The sequence below is a fragment of the Macaca fascicularis genome, chromosome 12 (genome assembly GCF_037993035.2).
Source record: "Macaca fascicularis isolate 582-1 chromosome 12, T2T-MFA8v1.1".
In the NCBI taxonomy this organism is placed as follows: Eukaryota; Metazoa; Chordata; class Mammalia; order Primates; family Cercopithecidae; genus Macaca; species Macaca fascicularis.
This window is the reverse complement of record NC_088386.1, coordinates 78,407,725-78,424,304: the sequence shown is the minus strand read 5'-3', so window position 1 is coordinate 78,424,304 and position 16,580 is coordinate 78,407,725. Positions and strand designations below refer to the sequence as shown.

General features: G+C 36.3%; 1 protein-coding gene across 2 annotated transcripts in view; it reads left to right on the top strand.

Moving 5' to 3' along the window:
* The window catches only part of FRZB (frizzled related protein), a 72,213-nt gene that overhangs the window by 52,987 nt on the left and 2,646 nt on the right, over positions 1-16,580 (top strand). For both annotated transcript variants that reach the window (XM_074009564.1, XM_015432460.3), the window contains exons 3-5: positions 10,671-10,736; positions 14,623-14,827; positions 15,219-15,282. In XM_074009564.1, coding sequence (XP_073865665.1) covers positions 10,671-10,736; positions 14,623-14,827; positions 15,219-15,282 — 335 coding nt within the window. The remainder of the gene's footprint in view (positions 1-10,670; positions 10,737-14,622; positions 14,828-15,218; positions 15,283-16,580) is intronic.

Here is a 16,580-nt window from a genome sequence, read left to right as displayed (position 1 = left end):
TCTGTTTGTGAAAAAAACACTAACATATTCACATGTTCTGAAAAGAAAATATAATTTGTTCACACTAAAAAATGTATGCTTTGGAGAAATATAACAGCTGAGGTTGATCATGATAAAACAGGAAATGAGGAAGGCAGGAAAACACTGTAACCCACATAAGGACCTCTTTCCAAAGTGTCAAGCTGTTTCTGTCTGGAATTTGGAAAAGAAATTCTTTCACTCTAGTTAATTTATTCTTTGCCTCAAAGCTTAACAATTTTTTCTTTTTCTTTTTTTTGAGATAATGACTCTGAACACCATCCAATTGTAGTTTTACTGTTGCAAATCCACTATTGTAATAAGGAATAGATGCTCTTTATTTCCATAGCATGGAATATGGAGGAAAACAATTTTTGTTCTATTTCACCTAGTCACTTGATTTATCAAATCAGCACACGGAAAATTAAGGCAGATATTCAAGTGGTCCAATGTAAAGGGTTTTTTTTTTTTAATTAACATAATTCCAAAAAGTAATTCTTCCGATTTTCTGCTTTGTGATGTGACCAATTTATGAACGTTTACGTTTGAAAAACACAAATTTCTCCAGAGTGGAGATAGAGTTGGTAAATTCTGACACTAAATATACAAGTGTGACCAAATTATATCTTGGGGCCTGTTTCCTAATATAAAATCAGATTGTATTGATCTCTGAGTTCCCTTCTGATTTATCTTAAATTAGGGAAAAATTAGTGTAAGTCAGATGCTCTCCCAGAGTTTTCACTAACCTCTTCTTGGCCGTGTTCCAAAGGTGCTCTGGAGAAGCTCCTCTGGGTAGCTGCCTGGTGGCCACTGAGCAACTGGAGATTCCTGGTGACTGCAGCTGCCAGGCCTGCCCAGCCACTCCCTCTTTTGCTGACATGATTTATGCTTAGCTTGGGTGGTATAGACCCATTCCCTCTCTTTCTTTCTCTTAAACTTCTTTCCTCCCTTTTGGCTTACTATCAATTTTGGGAAGGAATTCAGTTTTTTTCTTTGGTACAAATGTTTACTGACTGTAGAGCCAACTTCTACACCTTATTGGAAAAAAAAATATGATAGACAAATAGTATTTTTGTGATTATACAGTAGCTTAAAACTATAGGATTTTTTCCCCACTACTTTTGCAACAACTGATACTTTTGACCAGTTCTCTTTCCTAAGTATTCCTCTCCTTGAGCTATTATCCCAATTGTGCTAGTTCTCCGCCTGTCCCTCAGCTGTAGACAGTCACTGAGGCTCTGTGCTTGGCTTCTGTTCTTCTTTCCTCATAGGGATTCATCTGTTGGAGTTCATCAAGCTACATAGGCTGAATTTGTCACTTTTATGACTCCAGTTGTGATTACTCTCTAGAACCACGTTTCCCTCCAGTAACACTTCTACCTGGGTACTCTTTGGGTACTTCAAAAATAATGTATTTAATTACTGAAGTAATTTTTTTTTTTTTTTTGAGATGGAGTCTCGCTCTGTTGTTCAGGCTGGAGTGCAATAACACGATCTCAGCTCACTGCAACCTCTGCCTCCTGGGTTCAAGCAATTCTCCTGTCTTAGCCTCCCGAGTAGCTATGATTATAGGCACCTGCCACCACACCTGGCTAATTTTTGTATTTTTAGTGGAGACAGGGTTTCGCCATGTTGGCCAGGCTGGTCTCTAACTCCTGATCTCAGGTGACCCACCTGCCTCAGCCTCCCAGAGTGCTCCCAGGGATTACAGACAGGAGCCACTGGGCCTAGCCCTGAAGTAATCTTTTAATTAAAACTTTCTCTTTTGTAACTTTCTCATTTAAGTATGTGACATCATTGCTTTTCTAAGTCCCTAGTACTGAAACTTTATTTGGTTTTAGTCCATCGATCTCACCATTCATTAGAAATGTAATGACCAGTCCAGCTGAAAAGCTTCTGCACATCAAACAGAACAATCAACAAAGTGAAGAGACAATCCATAGAATGAGGGAAAATATTTGCAAACTATCTGGCAAGAGCTTAATAACCAGAATATATAAGCAACTCAGACAATTCAATAGCAAAAACAAAACAAAAAACAACAAATAATCTAAAAATGGGCAAAAGATCTGAGTAGACATTTCTCAAAAGAAGAGATACAAATGACCAACAGGTATATGAAAAAATTTTCAACATCACTAATTAGATAAATGCAAATCAAAACCACAATGAGATATCTCACCCCAGTTTGAATGGCTTTTGTCAAAAAGATGGAATAATGGATGCTAGCGAGGATGTGGAAAAAGGGGAACTCTAGTATACTGTTGGTGGGAATGTAAATTAGTACAGCCACTATGGAAAACAATAGGGAGTTTTTCAAAATCTAAAAATAGAACTACCATATGATCTAGCAGTTTCATTACTGGGTATATATCCAAAACAAAGGGAATTAATACATTGAAGAATATCTGTACTCCAATGTTTACTGCCACGCTATTCACAATAGCCAAAATGTGGGATCAACCTAAGTACTTATTAGTGGATGAATGAATAAAGAAAATGCGATATATATATATACACAATGACATATTATTCAGGTATAAAAAAAGTGAAATCGTGTCATTCGAAGGAAAATGGAACTGGAGGTCATTATGTTAAGTGAAATAAGCCAAGCCCAGAAAGACAAATATCACACATTCTCACTCGTATGTGGGAGCTAAAAAAGAAAAGTGAATCTCACGGAGCTAGAGAGTAGATTTGTGGTTACCAGAGGCTGGGAAGGGTAACGTGGAGGAGGGAATGAAGAGAGGATGATTAATGAGGACAAATATACAGTTAGTTAGGAGGAAGACCTAGTGTTTGATAGATCAGTGTGGAGACTATAGTTAACAATAATCTGGCCGGGCGCGGTGGCTCACGCCTGTAATCCCAGCACTTTGGGAGGCCGAGGCGGGCGGATCACAAGGTCAGGAGATCGAGACCACGGTGAAACCCCGTCTCTACTAAAAATACAAAAAATTAGCCGGGCGCGGTGGCGGGCGCCTGTAGTCCCAGCTACTCAGGAGGCTGAGGCAGGAGAATGGCGTAAACCCAGGAGGCGGAGCTTGCAGTGAGCCGAGATCGCGCCACTGCACTCCAGCCTGGGTGACAGAGCGAGACTCCGTCTCAAAAAACAAAACAAAAAAAAAAAAACAAAAAAAAAACACAAAAAAACAAAAAACAAAACAAACAAACAAACAAAAACCAATAATCTGTTTGTACATTTCAATATGTACAATAATTCACATGTTCATAACATAAAAAGGAATGTTTAATGTGGTGGATATTACCCTAACTTGATCTTTGCACATTATGTGAATGTACGAAAATATCAATGTACCTTGAAAATATGTCCATCTATTATGTTATAATAAAAAATGTAAGGGACACTTACTTGTATCAGGCACAATATGTGCCAAGGACATGGAATGAAAGAGCAAATAGGTGACTGGCACACCCTTTTCTTTCACCTCTTTTCAATGTACTTGGCATTGAGTGGACACATGATCTTCTAAAGGCTGTGAAGCCCCCTTTTCTTTTTGTTAATTGACTTCCTTAGAGTCTATCACAAAACAACACTTCAGAAGTCATGAGGGAAAACAAGCATAATTGTATTGACTCTTTCTATATTTTGGATATTCTGAATAACTCTTGGATCCAGAAAACTTGTAAAAGGGAGTTTATTTGAAATTTTCCGAAGACAAAAAGGAATAAACTGAATTTCCTTTTCTTATTAATACAGTGTTAGTTCTGTTAGTCTTAAGCAATGTCTTTTACAAACTGAAATTACTATGAATTGAGTCCTTTATTACAATATTTGAGGTTTGTTTTTACAGCTAAGTTGAGCAAATGTTACTTTTACTTTTTAGAGCCTTATTATATCACCTAGGTTCACCAGTCAACTCCATCACATTTTCCATATACTGGTGTAATCCAAAATAAAATTTAATATGATATTCTTTGCCCTGTGTATAGGTTTAGGAAATAAATATTGTTTTAAATACGTAATGAATGGTTGCTAAGTCAAGACACATTTTTTTTAATAAAAAAATGAAAGAAATGTCTTATTTTTATGTTAATAGGACTTTATTAAGGAATAATTACAGTAAAATACTACAAATCTTCAGTGTATGCTGCATTTAAATTTTGACAAATGTATACACTTATGTAATCATCATCCAGATCAAGATAAAGAACATTTCTTTAAATTGCCTGGTGTCCAATCATCCATTCTGTCCTGAGGCAAGCACAGTTCTGATTTTCATTGCCATAGATGGGTGTTGTTATTCAGCTTCACGTGAATGGAAGCTTACTGTACACACTCGGGACTGGCCGCTTTGGCATACCATGGCATTTCTGAGACTTTGAGTTCTGTGCGTTATTTAATTTTATTTCTAATTGTGTAAAAGTACACCCTTGTATGAGCATAATACCCATATGACTTCTAAATTCAAACCTCCTTAATATGGTTCCTAGTTTAATATAGTTGATTTCTGAATCTGCAGGAGTTGTGTTGTTGTTGTTGTTGTTCATTTTTTTCCCTTTCATCATTGACATCAGGACTCTAGGGTTCTGGTGTTTTGTTTGTTTGTTAATGTCCTAGGAACAATGAGACCCAGTCGATTTTCCATTAAGTGTCCATTTGATGACTTGCAATTTTGAGAAGAGGGAATGTGTTTCATGGGGTGGAATCTAGGGATGTTTTACCATCGCCTTGTTTCTAGAAGGATAGTGGAATTGACCTTCTGAATGGCCAACTGGTATATTGCCCATCTTCTGTTTAAGGGCTATCTGAACAAGTTCCACAATGGCATCCATTCCTGCTGCTGTTTTGATAGCTGCCATGATAAGGCAGATGATCCATCTAGTGCATTGATTTCTTCACTTTACTAACCTGCTTGTCTGTTCTACCCCAGCCACTCACTTCCATGAGTAGTTCTGGGCCTTGCAGTGCTGCTAGCAGCGGTGCTAGCATTGTAATATTAATTCTAATGCTGCAGGGGTGCTAGCATTGTAATATTAATTCTAAGAATCCCACTCTTTGCCTGCTGCCTCTTTTCATTCCAGATGATTTGTTGCAGTACCATCACTGCTGCCTTCCCCCCCCACCCCACCAGGTTGAGATTACCTATCCATCAGCTGCCACTTACTATCTGCTAAGCCTCTGGCCTTCTTGTCTATGTCAGATATCATGGTCTACTGCAATACTGATACCCTTGAAAATACCCTCAACTTCTTTGCTTTCTCTTCCTCTTCCATACTCATCTGGCAAATCCCAGCTCCAGTTATTTGAGAAAATTACTCAACTGAGGTGATTGGTTTCACTTTAAGTTCAAGATAGAAAATTCAAATAGACAATCAAGATTGCCACGCATTCTTACCCACTATAAAAGTTTGCCTTTCTACTTGATGCAATAACTGCTTTATACTTTCTATACTTACATGCCCAAATCCTGCTGTTCCTAGCCCCTCATTCCCCATAGCTGATGACTTCGCTTCATTCTTCAATGAGAAGGTAAAAGCCATTGGAAAGAACTCCCTCATTATTCCACCAACCAATTTATAAACTTGTCAATATCAGTACCTTTCTCTCCTTTTCCTTCTTGTGTAATGGATAAAGTCTTCTGGCTTTCAAAATCCTATTCTCTCTTTTGCTCAGGGTTCAGTCATCACCTTGCCAGTTGAATTTAGTGGAACCTTTTCTCTCTGAACTCATTTTGGCTCTGAGGGTCATTTGACACAGAGGACTACCCTGCTTTTGTTTTGGAAGACCCTTTTTCAATTCCACACTCTCCTATATTTCCGTCCACATCACTGGACGCTCCTTCTCAGTCTTCCTTATGGACTTCATGTTCTCTATCTTATATATAAAGATGTAGTTCCTGCCTAGAGAACTACAATGCACCTTTCAGGTTTTAAGCTTTAAATATCATTTTCTAACAGTATATTGGAGACCAGACTAGTTTAGGTCATTAAGTTGCATGTTCTTGTTACACATACACATTGTGTTTTAGTTTCATATCATGTATCACATATGACAAATTATTTTGTGTATAATTTCTTTGTTCAATGTCTTTATCCTCTTCTGGATTGTCTGTAGTGCCCATCATGTGTCCTATGTGCCTATTATAGAGCCTGGAATGTAGCAGATGCCCAATATTTGCAGAATGAATGAATTCATATGTAAGTGACTGAAAGGGTTCAACAAATGTTAGTTCTCTTTCCCTTTCTCATCTCGTATTTACAGAAGCATGGATATACCAGAGTTGTGGAGTCAGAGGATACTACTATCATTTCTATAGAAGATAGACAAATTCATGGTATTATGGATGTTACCAGATGTTAAAAATTATGGAACTGTTAAAAATTTTGGAACTGCTCATAGACACCTTGTACAGGCAGTTGGAAATATAGATCTAGAACTCAGCAAAAAAGTCATAGCTAAGGACCTGGATCTTCAAATTATAAAATTTTATGTTTTATATCTTTTAAAATGTGTTGTGTTTTGCCCCTATGTGTTTTAAAATGGAGGAAAAGAGGACAACTGGGTTTCAGGGGTGAAATGCCAGGATATGAGACATAGAGTGCATCTGGTAAAAATTAAAATGATTTAAAGTCTGATCTGATTAGAAAGGGTCAGTCTTGAAAAAGTTATAAAGGAAATTGTAACACAAATACGATTGTATTTTCTTCTCTCCTTCCCCATACTTTTTGACAATAAATCCTGAGCACAGATCTAAGGGTTTTTTCCCTAGAAAAAACAGAAAAATATCCACTCAAACATAGTAGTCCTCCAAAGTCATGGTACGTGAAAGGTTATGAGAGTTTGGGGATCTGATGAAGTTAATTATAGTCTTACAGCTCTGGATAAGACCCAGAAGCATTCAATTTCAAACAAAGGTCAGGGATAGTTAGAAAGTTTTATCACACTTAAGCTTGAACTCAAACAAGGTTGCATTGAACAGTGACGGTCCAGTGAGTATTATATTTCATAGCTGTATCAGGTACTTAGACTTCTTTAGCTCTTCTAAGATCATATCAAAAATACTAGTATCCTTATGTTTTTTTAAAAAATAAATGAGCATATTTGTATGAGCAAAACGGAATAAAGAAGGCTAAGATTCTTGTCTCCTCTGAACTATTTTGATTTTTATAAGAAGCCACAGTGAGGTCGCGAGGCTGTTCACTGCTTGGACACCATGTGTATCATGGGGCATTTCCCTTGCATTGCAGACCAAGTTCTGCAAAGTACTGGGAATGTTAACTTTGCAAACTCAGATTTCTATGAGAGTGATGAACTTACGTTTCTACTAGGTAATAAAAAGTCTCCAGGTTCATTAGCAGATATGTAGGAGATCATTAATATTAGGAGAGTCACTAGAAACATGAAGCAAAAGGAGTGGAGGGAATGTGAGGAAGAACTAAGCTGAAAACAGTTTTCTGTCCTTTCCATGGCTGCTCCTAAGATGTAGCACTGCACTCTGTCCTACAATTGAAGGTATTGTATTAATTCCAGGCTTTGAGGTAAATGAATTGCTAATGTTAAAACTGCCTGTGTTTGAAGATCTCTTTGTCACTTCTTAGCCTGTTTTGTCAAAATAAACTCCTTTAACTTTTAAAAAATTTCTTTCCTTAGATAAAGCACCAAGGCAGATTCTAATTCATTTATAAGCTTTTCTTCTCAACAGTGAAATACAGAAAAATCAGTATCTAATGGTTTTTGTGCAAAGCTCAGTAAATAATAGATTTCATTTTTTCATTCTAAAAGCCAAAACTTAAAAAGCTTGTGCCTTTAGGTTTTGCCAAAGATTACTAGCAATTAAACTAGAAATGATGGTAATGCTACAGGCCCCCCAAAAAGAGTATCAAGATATCAACTATTGATAATTAAAATAAACGGTTACATCTGATTTACAGTAGCAGGTGCAAGAAAGGTGACAGCTAATGGATGCAACATACCTCTATGATTCTTCACAATTTTGCAGCTCTTGGGCTTGTGGGGATGTATATGTTGATGTGTGTAAACATAATTTAGATGAGGATTATGTTTCAGATCTATTGATCTAAGGTACACTTTTCATGAATAACCTAAGATATGAATGTTTGGGTTGAACAAACATAAATGAGAGGAGGTTCTTTCATATTTGAGCTTTGTGGATAGAAACTCAGCTTCTCCTTATTACTGTTATTTTTTCAAGCTACTTGAACTAGACAGATAATTTGCTTATGTCAAGACCTAGGGATTGGGACATATTATCCCATCTAAATATTTAAAATATATATTTAGTATGGCATTGTCACCTTGGAGACCAGCAGAAATAAGAAGCATATTGAAGATGAGCAAAATTTAGTCCTGAGAATATTTGCTTAGCTCATTAGCTATTAGGTAATAGTCTAGCTATGTATATGTAGTTGTATGCATAGCTTTGTAAATGCCTACTTGAAATATTACTAAATCATTTTATAATACAATTTTTAAAAATCCCTGCCTGGAAAGTTTTATGGAATCCATTTGTTTATGCTCCAAGCAAAGATATGTAAGTAACAGCATCAAATTAGACTCAATTCAGTCACAGTTGCTATAGTTTTTGCCAATAATTTTTATTTTAACCTATGCAAATTTCTGAAGAATTACAAATGTGTAATTTATTGACATGCATTATTTTTGGTGGATATTTATTTTTAATAGAAACATCACAAGTCTATATATAATATGGATGAAGATAATTTATAAACTAATACCATAGAATTTATGTCTTCAGAAATATTCTCATCTAAAGAATATCTCTTTAAAAATACATATAACATTTTAGTGCAGAATAAAATACTGTACAGAAAGCCAAAAACTGGGTAACTTTTTGTTCTCTTCTAAATGAGAATACAATGATTTTGCTAATAAAGTTATTTTTGGAATAGTTTTTGTCAGAATAGCAACAAGCACTAATGTTACTCATTGTTTATTGGCTGAGATGTTCACAGAAATTGTGTGCTAAAAATTATCAGGAGAACAAGGGAAGGAGCTGTGTGTGGTATTGAGGAATTCTCATTTCTGTCATGGGCAAGAGCAACAGTTGCTGTTGCTACCTCTCCCCAGTAAAGATACTTATTTCTCTGGCAGGAAAGGTGATACTCTTTTCGGGACTGCTACTTTAAAGTGTATTATCAACAAGTTCAACTGGAAATAAAATTAATTTTCTTTAGAAAATACCAGTGGTCAACAGAAGCTCCTACCTTTTATTGTTCCCCATGTTAACATAAAACAACTTTTTTTTTTTTGAGACAGGGTCTCACTCTGTCATCCAGTCTGGAGTGCAATGGCGTGATCTTGGCTCACTGCAACTTTGACTTCCAGGGCTCAAGTGATCCTCCCAGCTCAGTCTCCTGAATAGCTGAAACTACAGGCACGCACCACCACACCCGCTGATTTTTGCATTTTTTTTTGTAGAGACGGGGTTTTGCCACGTTGTCCAGACTGGTCTTGAACTCCTGGGCTCAAGAGATTTTTCTTTCCCCCAGCTACCGCCCCACCCTGCTGGTCTCCCAAAGTGAGTGCTGGGATTACAGGAGTGAGCCCTCGTGCCCAGCCATAAAATGCCTTTTAAGCGAAACTTTTTTTTGTTGATGTCCTTTCTCGAATTTATGTGTTCTTATTTCCTTTCTGTGTCAAAAGAGAAGCACATACCATTTAATTTTTCATAAAGCTTTCTCAGGGGCATTATTTAAAGAAATCTTCATATTTAATTAAATATTTTAAGATAATTGTGTATTATTTTCTACTTTTATATTGACATTAATTCCTGACAATTTGCCATGGTTATGACGTATATTTCTTAGCTAAGTAATCTTAACTGTGTTGCTCTTCTATAAAAGGCATAACAATCTACTCTCCAAGATGTCAAATGAATCCACCCTATAGATGAAACATTTTGAGATAATTAGAATTGTTATTATTATGATGGCCAAAACCACAACTACTTTTGTACCAACCTAATATATACATAAAATATGCATTCTGGTCACTACTCACCAAATATTTTTAAAACATGAAATTTCTCTTCTCAAAATACATGCATAGTTTCTTCCAACAAGCCCCAAAACACCATTGAGTTGAATGGTAGCTATTTTACCTATAGAAGAGGCTCACTGACCCTCTTAAGAACTTCACCAAGTTCACTGGGTTGTAACAACACTTGCTTATCTCTTTGAATTGCTTTCAGATCTAGGAACTAATAGTAGGAGGAGTGCTGTGTTGCCTGTTAAAAATATATGAACATTAGGTGGTAGTCCACAGGGTAAACCAGCTACCTGAGCATAGGCAGAAAATTGCCTGCCAGTTGGCATTCATAATATTAACATTTCCATAAGCACGAAGCATACCTCTTTCAGGATTAAGGGGTCATGCTCTTCTCATGCATGGGGGTGAATAGCATTTCCTCAGGATTTGGGTGGTTTGTTGAGAATGGAAACTCATTCTCATGAGCATACTGACATTGAATAAGAGGACGTATAGATAGAATAAACATGAATGTAGTTTCAGGAGAAAAAGGCCAGACACACAGAACTGACAAGAACTTTCTCACCACCAAATTGAGATCTAGTCTCAGCAACAAATGTGAGTAAACAAAAGAAAGCTAATATTGGAAATGTGCTTATAACTAAAATGTGTTTTTCAGAGCGCTGTAAATGTAAGCCTATTAGAGCTACACAGAAGACTTATTTCCGGAACAATTACAACTATGGTAAGGAAAACTTCATGGTTGATGTATAAACTGCTGTGTTAAGAAAGGTGTGTGGGTGCATCCATGAGTATGTGCACACGTAAATGAGTGGAGCCATTTAAGAGTAAGGCTTAAAAACAGAAGGACAACTTTTAGGAGTGTAGTGCCTCCCTCTGCCCCAACCAATTAAAATGTCTCACATGGGCAAAATGTTTAACACTTGGTTGATGCTGAAGCATATCAGGCAGTATTGTCATCCTACAGCCATACACTTAAGTACACAGAGATCAAGATAGACGGGACTCTTCCCTACCTGGAGGCTGAAGGAGGATTTGAGCTCAAGTTGGGTTGCATAGGCCATCAGTTGTGCTTCACTGGGTGAACAGCAGAGCACTTTGATATATAAGGAACTGTTAAAAGACTCAAACTTGATTTCTTCAGTCAGCCTATCCCATGAAAAACACTGACAAATTTGGAAAGTAACACTTGTAGAAGTTGTTGGTATTCAGCTAAGGAAATGTGTTGTTATCTAGCTTGACTTAAAATCCGACATTCTAATAAACTAAATATTAATTGAAGAGCCACCAATCCAAATGTAGCTGACAAACGTAACTGAAGGATTAAAAAGCCTGCCATTTTTGTGCCAGGGACTGTGCTAAGTGATTTCCATACATTATCTTTAATTTTCTCAGCTGCCCCATGAGCTATATTACCGTCCCGATTTTATCAATGATTATTGAACCTAAGTTGTCCCTTCTTTGATTGTTCACAATGTACTTTTGGATGCTGGTGTATATTTTAGAGTCATAAATTCATTTATATAGTCATTATATTTAGAAAGAGCTATTAACAGAGCTTTCCGGTTGATACATAAGGGACTGATATTTACTGTATTCCATAGGCATTTTGATTTTTTCTAATATCTATGGTATTAATAAAAGGTATGTTACTATCTCTGCATAAGACTATTGATGTTGAATCAATGAGTAAACATGGAGATTAAACAGAATTTTACAATGAATCTTATTAAAATAAGGGTTTTATTATTGCATTTATGTACACTATTTTTAAGTATATAGGATATATAGAGCAGATTTATTTTTTCTATACGTTTGGGAATTGAAAGGAGAGAAATGAATAATACTGTAAGAGTTCCCTTCAATATCTTTCAAAATGCAGTGTATTAAAAAATATAAAGTTGAAAATTTTTGGTTTAGTTAAATCTCTTTAGAACAAATCTACCTTGTTTCCCAAGTTTTTCTTCAATGGAATTAATTTTTATGTTTTGTTTGCTACTACTCTTAAGAGGAATGTAGCTTTTCTTAGTCAATGATGGATGCTCTTTCTCAGTTTGTAAGGTTATGTTTATGTAAGAAGTCAAATGCCTGGCTGCTTATCTAAGAACCTGCTTCTTTACAGATTGATGTGAAGAACCCTAGGGAAAAGGGAGGCCTTAATTTCTAGGAGATTAGCTTGTTAAGATTGAAAAACGCTATATGAACTTTTATATACTGTAACACTAAGAATAAAAACATATACATTTTATATCAGGGAAATGTAATTATTTATATTTATTTTGTGTATCCTATTATCAAGTTTTATTTTATCTAGCTTCTTTAGTGCTGCAATGGTTGTTGCTGTTATTTTTGTTAAAAGTGGAATGACAAGTCATGGAAAATGAAGAGCGTAGAGAAGGTAGCTGAATGAATATCATAAAATAAAATGGGATATGGATTATAATTAATGGAAAGGAGCAGATAATTTCTTTTTTGTAGCCAAGTAATAGCTAAGTTGATCATAGTTTCAGGATTGTCATTTGTCTGGGCTTTACTTATAGTTTCTTTGGGAAAGGGAGGTACTCAAATGATTAAATAGAAGGAAGACCTCTGAAAAGGAAGTATATTTTACTTCCAAAATATTTTTGTCTTCTGCATGCGTCCATTGAGAAAACAAGTCAAGGTGGGAGCAGTTGGAAATTCAGACAAAACCTCTATTTCATTTAGATTAATTCTGGGAAAAACTCCTTAAGTGTTAACAAAATTACTTGAGTGAAAAAGTAGGTCTTGTAGAAAGATATTTATTTTGGAATGGGTACATGTACTAAAAATTTCTAATGAAAATAGTAGACACTGGGTAAATAAATCATTAGTTTGAGAACATTTGCACAGTTCACTAATCTCTAATAGCTGATGGATGCTATGAAGCACGTTCACTTAAGCCAGGACACACAAAAATGCCTGCTAGCTGGGGTTGAGAATGTCTCATCTGATTCTCCCAAATGGCATTTCAAAAAGGGCAGTCTTATCTTTTGTTAAATACAGAATAGGGAGAACATGAATAGAAAGGGGCTCCACTTGCCAGTCAAACCAAGTGAGGACAGTTGGGTAGTTACAGTTTGTTTGCTACACGTTCTCATATTTGAGGCAACCAATTCTCTGAAGACTGAAATGTGCAGCTTTTAGAATTCATTAGTAATTTAATTTCTGTCGTGTGTGTTGTACTGGTAGAATAAGTTTGTGTGATGAAATTGGAGTATTAATGGGGGGAATGGTTGATCAGCTGGTTTTATATTTTTCACAGATTACTTTCTTCTAATCCTTTATAGTCCAAAACCTCTAAAATATGTGGGAAGGTACTCAGATTAAAGTGGTTTGCAATTATGTGCCTAAGAAGTTTTTGAAACATTGACTCATTTGGATAAACCGTGTTTTCCTCTATATAATGTCCATGGATAGTGAACTGGAGCAATAAGGGCACTGGGAGAAATGCCATTGGCTTTTCACTAATTGACATTTTTACTTCTTTCTTCGTGTTTTAAAACTTCTCTTTTTAAAAGCTCATTTACTAGAAGCAGGAATCTCAAAAACTTGACTCTTTTAAAAGGGAGAGATACAGAAAAGAAGCAGATCTGTACTTTCTAGATTCTGAGTCATATACTTTAACTTTGCAACTGAAGGCAATTTGTTGTTACACTGATAAGTAAAACAACTCTTGTGAGATAAATTGGGTGCCAATATATCCATCAAGAGAGGTAGAATAGTGCTATTGACATTTGAGAATATATTCCATAGCACGTGAGGGAAAGGAATGTTGGAGTGCCTGACTTCAAAGTAGATGGAGGAAATAAGATCTAGTGGTGACAATTTTCATTCAAGAAGTAAATATAGCCCGCTTAGAGGAGAATATAAAAGATAATCTGTACTGAGCACAAAGGAAAAAAGGACCTAATATCTGAACAAAGAAGAAAATGTAACCCACCTAAAGGAGAATATAAAAGATAATCTGTACTGACCACAAAGAAAGAAAGGAGCTAATATCTGAGCAGCGAGCCGAGATGAGGAAGGTGAAAAGATTGGAGAACCAGTTTGGGAACACTATTGAGCAGGACAATTTTATAACACTAAAGAGGCCACCACTTGAGAAAACCTGTTAATAAACCTGATAAAAGAATGTCAGCAAGGAATAAAGCGTATTTAAGTACTAGGTCTTTTCATACAGTAAAATTAACATAGTTTAAATTCCTGTTGGCAGGAATTGGAACAGCACATGCATATATACACATCCAAAATGGAATTTTAGAGAAAAATTATATCAGATTATTGACTCAATTTTTGATTCTCTAAATGAATTTCTCAAAAGCACATGCACACACATGCATAAATACATGTGAATATATACATAGCCACAAATTGGAAAGGGAGAAGGGCTGGGCATTAGGAGGTCAGGTGTGTTGTTTTATGTCACACACTACAGTCTAAGGCAAAAATATCTGGCTGACTTTTCTGTTCCATTCATTGAATATCAAGTGGATAAGAATTAACCAAAGAGAAGCCTACTTTGGCTTTTTTTGAATGGGGCACCTATTATGTGTCATATTATTATCAGTTTTTCTTGTCTTTTATCCCAGTCATTCGGGCTAAAGTTAAAGAGATAAAGACTAAGTGCCATGATGTGACTGCAGTAGTGGAAGTGAAGGAGATTCTAAAGTCTTCTCTGGTAAACATTCCACGGGATACTGTTAACCTCTATACCAGCTCTGGCTGCCTCTGCCCTCCACTTAATGTTAATGAGGAATATATCATCATGGGCTATGAAGATGAGGAACGTTCCAGGTAATTCACTCTTTAAGGATACAGAATAACTACTTTGCTCATCCCACCCTCATTGCATTTCTCTCTAGAGATCTTACCCTCGCATTTTTACACTGGGATCTGTCTACCTTCTTGGGGATTACAGATAAGTTTTACTTGGGTTTCTTGATTTCATATATGGAATGGGTGTATGTGTGTAGTTTATAGGTTTACATTTTTCTTGGGAGAGGGACCATGACTTCCTTTGTTTCTTAAAGGGGTCTGTGACTCACAAATGGTTAATAATTACTGTTCTAAATGTTAGCTGTCCTATTCAAGAATAAACATATAAGTCTTTCTTGGCACTGTTTTCTTGTACTTTTCAGTAACAGGTTTTAATTTTTCAAAAATGGTTGCTTCTTTTAAAAATCAGATTACTCTTGGTGGAAGGCTCTATAGCTGAGAAATGGAAGGATCGACTTGGTAAAAAAGTTAAGGTAAGCCTGTATTTTATATTTGAAGTAATACACAGAAAACAAAAGTAGAAAACCAGCCATCTGTCATTGAAGTGAAATAGCTGCCTTCAACCATAGGAGAAATATTAAAATTTAGTATGCATATATTTATATACTCCAAGAGCTGAATTTGTCTTTCATGTCTATTTTATTTAAGGAATGAGTTCCCTGTATGTGTATCAGAGATCTAACTACAGTTGCCCTAATGTCTCTTCACAAGGAGTCTAGCTGTAGTCCAGTCCTGGTCAGGTGGTTCCATGGTGTCAGGCTCCTTTCAGCTTATGGCTCTACCATTTTTAAAGGCATCGCTTTCATACTCATGTTCACCCGGAGGTCACAAGATGGCTGCTCTGCCTCTAATCTCATGTGTACATTTCAGGCAGGAAAAAGAGGAGGTAAAAGGGATTTCCAAGAGCCTCATCAAGCAACTTTTACTTAGCTGCAAAACAGGCTAGGAAATGTAGTCCTTTTTAAACCTGGGGATATTGCTTCTTTGAACACACTGCAGTTTGTGAGAAGGGGAGAATAAATGATGGGAAGGAAAATAAACAATGATGTCCAATGAATAAACACCAATTCCTATGTACAAAGTGTAGCTACATTCATCTCTGTATAAAAGATCTGAACAAATTAGGTCCTTAGAGCAGTAATGTAGCCTTATTTTTAAGCCAATAACTCTTAGATTGTGGAGTTGATACATTTTTTAAAATCACATAGTACATTACTGTATTATAGAAGGTTTTGTTTCTTCTTACTGCACTAAGCAAATCTGTTTTAAAGAAAAGAATAGGGTGGGGGAATGCATAGGGGGACAAAAAAATCTCAAAGGCTGTGTGGGTGGGTGGGGGGATGGGAACTGTAGCACACGTAATACATCCTCTTCCTTCTGCAAGTCTGAAGGCTTGGGAAACATTTACATGGTAAGTTAAACACCCCTGGGCGGTTTATCTTCTACATCTGGCACTTGACACGGCAGACACGTTTGGGTTTAAGTGACCTACGAAAACGCAGAGGGCATTATTCTGTAAGGAGAAGCTACCCTCCAGTAAGTTCTTCCCCCCTTCAGTAGATTTGTCAAAAGTGAGATGCATTTCAAGTTCAGACTTGTGGGCATTCTCTCTGCATCTCTCTTCAATTAGTTTGGTGTTTATTAAAGAAAAAAGTGGCTCTTGTTCAGTATGTTGGAATCTCTTACTGTCTTTTTAATTTGGTTTTCTGCTTGCTAATGCAGAACAGGAATTTGTCCTAAATTCCTGTACCAGTTGGAAGAGCTTTCAGTA